Below are 12,423 nucleotides of genomic sequence, written 5' to 3'. Positions count from 1 at the left end.
ACAACAGGCTCTTTCTCCAGAAGATCGACAAGAACATCCAGCCAAGGCCAAGTTTACCATTCAAACATTGAGAACTTTAAATTTCCAGTGCTACGGGTATATGTCATATAGAATTTATGGGTCTTTTTCCCCCCACAATTCTTTAATTTTTCAATTTTAATTCTATTTCTCGTTCCTTTTCCAACCAGTTTCTTATTTTATCAAAATAAAACTGTTTTCTTTTTTTTTTTTTTTTTTTTTTTAAATTTTTATTTATTTATGATAGTTACAGAGAGAGAGAGAGGCAGAGACACAGGCAGAGGGAGAAGCAGGCTCCATGCACCGGGAGCCCGATGTGGGATTCGATCCTGGGTCTCCAGGATCGCGCCCTGGGCCAAAGGCAGGCGCCAAACCGCTGCGCCACCCAGGGATCCCAAAACTGTTTTCTTTTTAAAAAATATTTTTAAATTCTCATTTCACAATTGCATTCTACCCTTTCATTATATTTAATTCTATTTTTGTGGGCAGCCCCGGTGGCACAGCGGTTTAGCGCCGCCTGCAGCCCGGGGTTTGATCCTGGGGACCCTGGATCGAGTCCCACATCAGGCTCCCTGCATGGAGCCTGCTTCTGCCTCTGCCTGTGCCTCTGCCTCTCTCTCTCTCTCTCACTGTGTCTCTATGAATAAATAAAATCATTTAAAAAAATAATTCTATTTTTGTATATATGTGTGTATATATAGTATATATATATGTTTTTTATATATATGTTATATACATATATATGTTTTATATATGATCCGGGTCTCAAGGATCACGCCCTGGGCTGAAGGCGGCACTAAACTGCTGAGCCACCCAGGCTGCCCTGTTGAGGGTTTTTATCATGAATGGCTGTTGTACTTTGTCAGATGCTTTCTCTGAGAGAAATGACCCAAATTTTAAATACAGTGACTGGAAAGAAACTCTTGGGGTATTACTAAGTCAATCTTGTACATCTTAAACCTAATTGTGTTTGCTCTGACATTATCTAAATGGAGCATTAGTCAAATCAACTTTGGCTTTTGTAGCTAGGTCAGAGTTTTTTAAATTTTTATTTATGTATTTTTAAAAAGATTTTATTTTATGGAGACACAGAGAGAGGCAAAGACACAGGCAGAGGTAGAAGCAGGCTCCATGCAGGGAGCCCGATGTGGGACTCGATCCCGGGACTCCAGGATCCGCCCTGGACCAAAGGCAGGCACTAAACTGCTGAGCCGTCCAGGGATCCCCTTCTACTTCTTTTTTTTTTGGCTTTTACTCTTTAGTTTTACAGTTACAGACTATCCTTTCATTGTATTTAATTTTTTTGGGGGAGGGTACATACAGGTTTTTCTTTTTTTTTTTTTTACAGGTTTTTCTTTTGTTACAATTTTGGGATCTAGTTTTCTAACAAATGAGCCAAAATACACATGGGAACCAGTGTATTGCTCTATTCTGTTCATCTGTCTGATTATATTCTCTCTTTGTTTTTATTTATTATTTATTTATTTTTCAATTTTGGGTCTTTTCTGATTTGCTTAGTGTATATTTCTCTGGGGTTGTTGCCATTTCAGTATTTTGTTCTCTCATTCATCTGTTCTTCTCTGGACAAAATGAAGGATGGAAAAACTCACCTCAGAAAAGAGAACAAGAGGGCAGCCTGGGTGGCTCAGCAGTTTAGCGCTACCTTGAGCCCAGGGCGTCATCCTGGAGTTCCCGGATCGAGTCCCACGCTGGGCTCTCTGCATGGAGCCTGCTTCTCCCTCTGCCTGTGTCCTTGCCTGCCCCCCCCCCCCCCCCCGCCGTGTCTGTCATGAAAAAATAAATTAAATCCTTAAAAAAATAAAAATTAAAAAAAAGAACAAGAAGCAGTACTGACGGCCAGGGATCTAATTAGTATGGACAAAAGTAAGATGTCAGAACTGGGGTTCAGAATATTGATTATAAAGATACTAGCTAGGCTTGAAAAAAGCATAGAGGACACTAGAGAATCCATTTCTGGAGAAATGAAAGAACTAAAATCTACTCAAGTCAAAATAAAAAAGGCTATTAGTGAGATGCAATATACAATGGAGGCTCTAACTGCTAGGATAAATGAGGCAGAAGAGAGAATTAGTTATATAGAGGACAAAATGATGGAGAATAAAGAAGCTGTCTGAGAAAAAGATAAACAATTACTGGATCTCGAGGGAGGAAATCAAGAGATAAGTGGTACCATAAAATAAAACAATATTAGAATAATTGGGATCCCAGAAGAAGAGTAGAATGGGGCAGAAGGTAGATTGGAAGAAATTATAGCAGAGAATTTCCCTACTCTGAGGAAGGAAACAGGTATCCAACCAAGTCCAGGAGGCAAAGGGAACCCCCCTCAAAATCAATAAAAATAGATAAGCACCCTAACATATAATAGTGAAGGTTGGAAATCTCAAAGACAAAGAGAAAATCCTGAAAGCAGCTTTGCCAAGAGGTCCATAACCTACAAGGATAGAAACATTAGACTGGCAGCATCTATCCACAGACCTGACAGGCCAGAAAGGACTGGCATGATAAATTCAGGGTGCTAAATGAGGGAAATATGCAGCCAGGAATACTTTATCCAGCTAGAGTGTCATTCAAAATAGATAAAAAGCTTCCAGGACAAACAGAAACTAAAAGAATTAAAAAAAAAAAAAGTGATTACCAAACCAGCCCTGCAAGAAATATTAAAGGGGATCCTTGAGGTGAAGTGAAAAGAGAGCCCCCAAATAACATAGACCAGAAAGAACAGAACAACATACAGAAACAGTGACTTTACAGGTAATACAATGACACTAAATTCATATTCTGAATGTAAATGGACTAAATGCCCCAATCAAAGCATGCAGGGTATCAGATTGAATTAAAAATTAATTAATTAAAATTAGTCTCTTGCAGACAGCATATTGATGGATCTTGCTTTTTAATTTTTAAAAGGGACTCATTTTAGACCCAAAGACACCTCCAGATTGAAAGTGAGGGGGTGGAAAACCATTTATCATGCTAATGGACATGAATCGAAAGCTGGAGTGGCAATCATATATCAGAAAAATTCAATTTTAAACCAAAGACTGTAGTAAAAGATGAGGAAGGACACTATATCATAATTAAAGGCTCTACTCAACAAGATCTAACAATTGTGAATATTTATGCCCCTAACACGGGAGCAGCCAATTATATAAGGCAATTAATAGCAAAATTAAACACATTGATAATAATACAATAATAGTAGGGGACTTTAACACTCCACTCACTGCAGTGGATTGATAACCTAAACTGAAGATCAGCAAGGAAACAAGGGCTTTGAATGACACACAGGACCAGATAGACTTCACAGATATATTCAGAGCATTCTGTCCTAAAGCAACAAAACACATTCTTCTCAAGTGCACGTGGAACATTCTTCAGAATAAATCACATACTGAGTCACAAATCAGGCCTCAATGAGTACCAAAAGATTGGGATCATTCCCTACATATTTTCAGACCACAATGCTTTGAAACTGGAACTCAATCACAAGAGGAAATTTGGAAAGGAAGCATATACATGAAGGCTAAAGAACATCTTATCAAAGAATGAATGGATCAACCAGGAAATTAAAGAAGAATTTAAAAATTCAGGAAACAAATGAAAAAGAAAATACAACTGTTGAAACCTTTGGGATGCAGCAAAGGCAGTCCTAAGAGGAAAATATTTAGCAGTCAAGCCTTTCTCAAAAAACAAGAAAGGTCTCAACTACACAACCTAACCTTACACCTAAATGTGCTGGAGAAACAGCAAATAAAGCCTAAACCCAGCAGGAGAAGAGAAATAATAAAGATTAGAGGAGAAGAGAAATAATAAAGATTAGAGGAGAATCCATGAAAGAGAAACCAAAAGAACAGAACAGATCAATGAAACTAAGACCTGGTTCTTTGAAAGAATTAATAAGATTGATAAACCCCTGGACAGATTTATCAAAAAGAAAAGAGAAAGGACCCAAATAAATAAAATCATGAATGAAAGAAGAGAGATCACAACCAACACTGAAGAAATACAAACAATTATAAGAACATATCATGGATAATTATATGCCAAAAAATTAGGCAATTTGGAAGAAATGGATGCATCCTAGAGACGTATTTACCAAAAGTGAAACAGGAAGAAATAGAAAACCTGAACAAACCCATAACCAGCAAGGAAATTGAAGCAGTATTAAAACAATCTCCCAACAAACGAGTCCAGGGACAGATGACTTCCCAGTGGAATGCTATAAACATTTAAAGAATAGTGAATACCTATTCTTTTGAAGCTATTTCAAAAAAAGAAATGGAAAACTTCCAAACTCTTTCTGTGAGGCCCACATTACCTTAATCCCAAAACCTGACAGAGACCCCACCAAAAAGGAGAATTATAGACCAATATCCCTGATGAACATGGATGCAAAAATTCTCACTAAAATACTAGCCAATAGAATTCAACAGTACATTAAAAGGATTATTCATCATGACCAAGTGGGATTTATTCCTGGGCTGCAAGGGTAGTTCAACATCTGCAAATCAATCTGTGATACACTACATTAATAAAGAAAGGACAAGAACCATAGGATCCTCTTAATAGATGCAGAAAAAGCATTTGACAAAGTACAACATCCTTCCTTGGTTAAAACTCTTCACAGTATAGGGACAGAGGGAACATACCTCAATCTCGTAAAAGCCATATACAAAAAGATCACAGCAAATATCCTCAATGACGAAAAACAGTGTTTTTCCCTTAAGGTCAGGAACACAGCAGGGATGTCCACTCTCAACACTGTTATTCAACATAGTACCAGAAGACCTAGCCTCAGCAATCAGACAACAAAAAGAAATAAAAAGGCATCTGCATTGGCAAAGAAGTCAAACTCTCACTCTTTGCAGATGACATGATACTCTATGTGGAAAATCCAAAAGACTCCACCTCAAAATTGCTAGCACTCCACAGGAATTCAGCAACGTGGCAGGGTATAAAATCGATGCACAGAAATCAGTTGCAGGGATCCCTGGGTGGCGCAGCGGTTTGGCGCCTGCCTTTGGCCCAGGGCGCGATCCTGGAGACCCGGGATCGAATCCCACGTTGGGCTCCCGGTGCATGGAGCCTGCTTCTCCCTCTGCCTGTGTCTCTGCCTCTCTCTCTCTCTCTCTCTCTGTGTGACTATCATGAAAAAAAAAAAAAAAAGAAATCAGTTGCATTTCTGTACATTAACAATAAGGCAGAAGAAGGAGAAATTAATGAGTCAGTCCCATTTATAATTGCACCCAAAACCATAAGATAACTTTAGGAATAAACCTAAACAAAGAGGCAAAGTATCTGTGCTCAGAATACTATAGAACACTCATGAAAGAAATTGAGGGAGACACAAACACCTGGAAAAACGTTCCATGCCCATGGATTGGAAGAACAAATATTGTTAAAATACCTATGCTACTTAGAGCGATCTATACATTCCATGCAATCCCTATCAAAATTCCATCAACTTATTTTCCAGAGCTGGAATAAATAATCCTAAAATTTGTATGGAACCAGAAAAGAGCCAGAATAACCAAGGAATGTTGATAAAACCAAAACTGATGGCATCACAATTCTGGACTTCAAGCTCCATTACAGAGCTGTAATCATCAAGACAGTATGGTACTGGCACAAAAACAGACACACAGATTAATGGAACAGAATAGAGAACTCAGAAATGGACCCTCAACTCTATGGTCAGCTAATCTTTGACAAAGCAGGAAAGAATATCTATTGCAATAGATAAAAGACTGTCTCTTCAACAAATAGTGTTGGGTAAATTAGGCAGCCACATGCAGAAGAATAAACTGGCCCATTTCTTCACACCATCCACAAAAATAGGCTCAAAATGGATGAAAGACCTAATTGTGAGATTAGAATCCATCAAAATCTTAGAGGAGAACACAGGCAGCAACCTTTGTGACCTTAGCTGCAGCAACTTCTTGCTAGATCTCCAGAGGCAAGGGAAACAAGCGCAAAAATGAACTGTTGGGACTTCATCAAGATAAAATGGTTTTGCACAACAAAGAAAATTGGTGACAAAACCAAAAGGCAACTGACAGAATGGGAAAAGATATTTACAAATGACACATCAGATAAAGGGTTGTTGTCCAAAATCCTTTTTTAAAAATATTTTATTTATTCATGAGAGAGAGGCGGTGGGGGTGGGGGTGCGGGCAGAGGGAGAAGCAAGCTCCATGGGAGCCTGACATGGGACTCGATCCTGGATCTCCAGGATCACACCCTGGACCAAAGGCAGCGCTAAACTGCTGAGCCACCTGAGCTGCCCTACTTATTCCAAAATCTGTGAAGAACTTATCAGACTCAACACCCAGAGAACAAATAACCCAACCAAGAAATAGGCAGAAGACATGAACAGACCTTTCTTCAAAGAAGGCATGCAAATGGCCAACAGACACATGAAAAAAATGCTCAACATTATTTGGCATCAGGGAAACACAATTCAAAACCACAATGAGGGGTCCCTGGGTGGCGCAGCGGTTTAGCGCCTGCCTTTGGCCCAGGGCGCGATCCTGGAGACCTGGGATCGAATCCCACGTCGGGCTCCCGGTGCATGGAGCCTGCTTCTCCCTCTGCCTGTGTCTCTGCCTCTCTCTCTCTCTCTCTCTCTGTGACTATCATAAATAAATAAAAATTCAAAATCACAATGAGATACCACCTTACACCACTTAGAATGGCTAAAATTAACAAGTCAGGAAACAAGATGTTGGTGAGGATGCAGAGAAAAGGAATCCCTCTTACAGTGTTGGTGGAAATGCAAGCTGGTTTAGCCACTCCGGAAAACAGTATAGAGATTCCTTAAAAAAGTTGAAAATAGAGCTACCCTATGACCCAGCAATTGCACTACTACTGGGTATTTCCCCCAAAGTTACAAATGTGATTTGAAGGGGTGCCTGCACCCTGAGTGTTTATAGCAGCAGTGTTCACAATAGCCAGACTTGGAAAGAGCCCAGATGTCCATCGACAGATGAATGGATATAGAGGTGGTATATATACAGTTGAATACTACTCAGCCATCAAAAAAAAGAAATCTTGCCATTTGCAATGATGTGGATGGAACTGGAGGATATTATGCTTAGTGAAAAAGGTATATCAAAGAAAGATGATTATCATATGATCTCACTTATATGTGGAATTTAAGAAACAAGATCATAGGGGAAAGGAGGCAAAAGTAAAACAAGATGAAATCAGAGAGGGAGACAAACCATAAAAACTCTTAGTCATAGGAAATAAACTGAGGGGAGGTGGTCAGAGGATGGGGTAACTGGGTGATAGACATTAAGGAGGGCACGTGAGATAATGAGTCCTGGGTGTTATATAAGACCGATGAATCACTGACCTCTATCTCTGAAACTAATAATAACATTATTTGGTAATTATATTGAATTTAAATAAGATTTTAAAAATTCTTATTAAAGAAAATACAAACGGACAGTGGTCAGTATTCATAGTTTCTTCATGTGATATCCACAGTGGTCAGTGTTAAAAGTTACCAAACATACAAACACACGGGAAATTGTGACCCATATTCATGAAAAAGTCTATAGATGAGATGGCTCAGATATTGGACTTAGCAATGTAGCTATTATAAGTAATTTAAATAATTAAAAATACAGTGAACAGTTAAGTAGTCTCAGGAGAGAAAACCATTAAAAAGGGAGCAAATTATAGTACTGAGAAGTATAGGAATGGAAAATGAAGATTTCATGTACCAGTAGATTGAATATAACAGAAGTCAGTGAACTGGAGTGCAATAAAAATTATCCTGTCACAGAAAGAAAAAATATTGAAGAAAAATGAATCATCTCAGGGGGCTGTGTCACAATATAAAATTATCTGATCTGTATGAGTATTGGACAGAAAAAAATTAAAGATGTAATGTCTGGAAACTTCCTAAATTTGGTGAAAACCATTGACTTAACAGATCTAAGAAGCTCAGCAAACTTTAAGGATAAATATTGGGGAAATCTAGGCTTATCATAGTCAAGCATCTGAAATCTAACATGAAAATCTTGAAAGTGGAGAAAAAGAAATGTTATATATGTGGGTAAGAAATCCCACTGACCCTTCATCATAAATAGTGGAGTTAATACAATGAAGATCTTTAAAGTGCTGAAAGAAAAATACCAAAACACCTGTTGTTCCAGAATTCTTTATCTGTTGAAAATATCCTTTAAAAACAAGGATGAAATGAAGGTATTTTTTCAAATAAAAGAGAATTGGTTGCTAGCAGACAGCATTATAAAAAATACTAATGGATGTCCTTTGGGACAATAGGACGTGAGACCAGATGGAAACTTGGATCTATAGGAAAAAATGAAGATCACTGGAAAAGGTAAATAATGGGCAAATACAAAAGGCTCTTTTCTGTTTTTTCTTAAAATTTGCTTAAAAGACAGTTGATTAAAGCAAAAATAATAACCACATAGAATGAGGTTTAGAATATATGTAGAAGTAAGCTGTGACAAAATTTGCACAAGGAATGGGGAGAGAGGAGCTAAATGGACCCTTATGTTGTAAGGTTATTACATTTGTGAAAAATAAGTCGGGGGCAGCCCCGGTGGCGCAGCGGTTTAGTGCCGCCTGCAGCCCGGGGCGTGATCCTGGAGACCCTGGATCGAGTCCCACGTCAGGCTCTCTGCATGGAGCCTGCTTCTCCCTCTGCCTGTGTCTCTGCCTCTCATTCTCTCTCTGTGTCTCTATGAATAAGTAAATAAAATCTTTAAAAAAAATAAATAAATAAAAGAAAAAAATAAGTGGGAAGTAGGAATGTTGTGTGTAAGGTGAAGAAAGAGTTAAAATAAGAGGAATGAACTGTCCGATATGAAGAGGTATTATATTGACTCTACATAGACTCTGATAAGGTAAAGATGTGTATTCCTTAATAGAACTCCTTGGTAAAACAACTACTAGAAAAAAAATTAATAAAAACAACAACAATCCCCCCCCCCAAATATATATTTAAGAAGCCAAAGAAGAAATAAAAAGCACTAAAAAAATTTTAATTAACCTCAAAGAAAGCAATAAGACAGCGATATAAAAGCACAAAACAGATGAGAGAAATGAAAAACAAATGGTAAGATAGTTGACTTACTCTTGAGTATCAACAATTGTTCCTAGGGAACCTAGGGATCCTCAATAAATAAAATCTTTAAAAAAAAAGGGTCAAAGTAGGGACACCTGGGGAGCACAGTTGGTTGGGCATCCGACTCTTGGTTTCAGCTCAGGTTGTGATCTCGGGGTTGTGAGATTGAGCCCTGCATCAGGCTCTGCACTCAGCACCCAGTCTGCTTGAGTGTCTCCCTCCCTCTCTCTGTCTCTCCTCTGCTCCCATGCCCCGCACCACATGCTCTCTCTTTTGAAAATAAATAAATAAATCTTAAAAAAAAAAACAAATACCGGGATCCCTGGGTGGCGCAGCGGTTTGGCGCCTGCCTTTGTCCCAGGGCGCGATCCTGGAGACCCGGGATCGAGTCCCACATCGGGCTCCCGGTGCATGGAGCCTGCTTCTCCCTCTGCCTGTGTCTCTGCCTCTCTCTCTCTCTCTCTCTCTCTCTCTCTGTGACTATCATAAAACAAACAAACAAACAAACAAAAAAATATCATAACAGGTTCAAATTAAAAGGAAGGAAAATAAACAATAAGCGTAGAGAAGCTGACGTAGCTATATTAGTTTCAGCACATACCTCAAGCAAGAGTATTACAAGAGATTGCAGAGTGTCATTACATAATGATCAAAAAGCAATTTACCAGAAAGACATACATAAATATGTATGTGCCTACTCAGAAAGTATCCAACTTCATTACGCAAAAACTGTTAAGCCTAGGGAGGAGAAAAGGACAAATCCACAATGATGTTTAAGTATATTAATACCCTTCTCTCAGTAATTAATAAAACAGGTAAAAAATCTGTAAGGATATAGAAGATCTAAGCAACTACCTTTACCTAATTGACATTTATAGAACACTTTACAAAATAATGCCAGACTATACATTTGTTCCAAGTGTGCACAGAATGTTCATTGAGACTTTTATGTCATTGAAGACATCATAGACAGTTAATATGCAGATAATATGCTGGGAGAAGAACATTTTAATTATTTTTTTAAAGATTTTATTTATTCATTCGAGAGAGAGGGAGCACAAGCAGGAGAGGCAGAGAGAGAAGACTCCCCACTGAGCAGGAGCCCGACGTGGGGGTCGACTCCAGGACTCTGGAATCATGACCTGAGCCAAAGGCTGATGACCAGTCAACTGAGCCACCCAGGTGCCCTGAAAACTTCAATATTTGTATGTTAACTGTACTGGAATTAAAATTTTTAAAAAATTGCTAGGGTTGATATTTAGAATACACAAGGAATTCCTGCAAATTAAGAAGAAAAAGGCAGCATTTCCAGTAGAAAATGGGCAGAGAGGAGGTGCCTGGGTGGCTTAGTCAGTTAAGCCACTGATTTGATTTTGGCTCAGGTTGTAATTTAGGGTTGTGAGATCGAGCCCCCTGCAGCTCCGTGCTCAGCATGGAGTCTTATCCTTTTCCCTCTGCTCCCACCCTCAAATAAATCTAAAACAAAAAAGAAGGAAAGAAAAAAACTCCATTGGCCATATCTCATTCTCCAACTCCCTGGACACACAAATAATGCATGTAACTGTTAAGTGCCATGGGATGGATGGATATATATATATATATCATATATACAGACTTGCTGAGCTAAATGACATGTTGATTAATTATTACAACTGTGCTCCAGAATGGCTTTGCTAGCCTACTTTACCTCCAGCAAAGAATACTGGTTACTATATTCTCACATTTCTACCAACACTTGCCATTATCCAGCTAACTATTTTTTGTCAGTCTAAGAGATATAAAGTAGTATCTTGTTAATAAATATTTTAATATTTGTTATAGCCCACGAGTTTGAATATCTATTCCTATGCCTAGCCTATGGGTTTCTTATTCTGTAAATTCTTTGTTCTAACTCTTTGCCCATTTTCTTATTTATTTATTTTAGAGAGAGAGAAATTACATGATCAGGGAGAGGGGACAGAGGGTGAGAAAAACCAAGCAGAGTCCTCACTGAGTGTGGAGCTTTACCCAGGGCTTGATCCCACAACCCTGAGACCATGACCTGAGCCAAAATCAAGAGTTGGATGCTCAACCTACAGAGCCACCCAGGTGCCCCAGGTTTGCTAAAGATTTCTTAAGGAGGATAAAAAAAAAAAAAAAAAAAACATGAAAAAAGTTAATAAATTGGGCTTCATCAACAGTAAAAAATTTTGTTCTTCTAAAAACATTAAAAGATTTTTAAAAAAGATTTTATTTGAGAAAAAGAGAGACAGGGAGAGATTGGAGGGGGTCAGAAGGAGAGGGAGAGAGAGAGAATCCTCAAGCAGATTCTGTGCTGAGTGTAGAGCCTGAGGCGGGGCATCATCTCATGACCTGAGATCATGACCTGAGCAGAAATCGAGAGTCCTACGCTTAACCGACTGAGCCACCCAGGTGCCCTGACATTGTCCAAAAATTTAAAGGCAAGCCACAGACTGAGAGAAAATTTTACAAACCATATGTACAGTAAATAACTTGTATTTTGAATTTATAGACCTTTTACAACTTAGTAATAAGACAAAGAACCAGTTAAAAATGGGCAAAGATGTGAATCCACACTTTACTAAAGTAGATGTGTGGATGGCATTCTGAGCACATGGACAGATTCTCAACATGATTAGTCATTAGGAGAAAATGGAAATTAAAACCACGATGAAGTATTACTCTAAACTTTTTTTTTTAAGATTTTATTTATTCATGAAAGACCCAGAGAGAGAGGCAGAGACACAGGCAAAGGGAGAAACAGGCTCCTTGCAGGGAGCCTAATGCGGGACTTGATCCCAGGACCCTGGGATCACCCCCTGAGCCAAAGGTAGATGCTTAACCACTGAGCCACTGAGGTGCTCCTACTCTAAACTCTTTAGAATGGCTAAAATTTAAAAGATGGACCATATCAGGTGTTCAGGATTGGAACAACCATAACACCTACTGGTGGGAATATAAAATGGTACAACTGCTTGGAAAAACAGTTTGGCAATTTTTTAAAACATTAAACCTCCAACCACTCCTATCCAAGAGGAGTGAAAGCATATGTTCATACGAAGACTTGTACATGCATGTTCATTGCAGGTTTATTTGTAAAAGCTGAAACTAGGAATAACTCAAAGATCAATCAGTAGGTAAATGGTGGTACATCCATACAAGGGAATGCAACTCAGTATTAAAAAGGAATGACCTAAAAAAATGAGCTGTTTTTTCCAGTTTTATGAGACATAATTGACATGCAGCATTGTATTGGTTTTAGGTGTAAAGCATGATGACTT

At 38.6% G+C, this 12,423-nt stretch overlaps 1 protein-coding gene across 11 annotated transcripts in view; it reads left to right on the top strand.

Annotated features, from left to right (window-relative positions):
* Window positions 1–12,423, top strand: part of ST3GAL3 (ST3 beta-galactoside alpha-2,3-sialyltransferase 3) — a 198,832-nt gene that overhangs the window by 33,229 nt on the left and 153,180 nt on the right. The window contains exon 3 of one of the 11 annotated variants that reach the window (XM_072772558.1): window positions 8,335–8,392. The exons of the other annotated variants lie outside the window; for them this stretch is intronic. Coding sequence (XP_072628659.1) covers window positions 8,374–8,392 — 19 coding nt within the window. The 5' untranslated portion in view covers window positions 8,335–8,373. The remainder of the gene's footprint in view (window positions 1–8,334; window positions 8,393–12,423) is intronic. 11 annotated transcript variants of the gene reach the window in all.

This window comes from Canis lupus, chromosome 13 (assembly GCF_048164855.1).
Source record: "Canis lupus baileyi chromosome 13, mCanLup2.hap1, whole genome shotgun sequence".
NCBI lineage: Eukaryota > Metazoa > Chordata > Mammalia > Carnivora > Canidae > Canis > Canis lupus.
The sequence above is the reverse complement of the archived record's forward strand: the minus strand, read 5'-3'. Positions and strand labels throughout refer to the sequence as shown.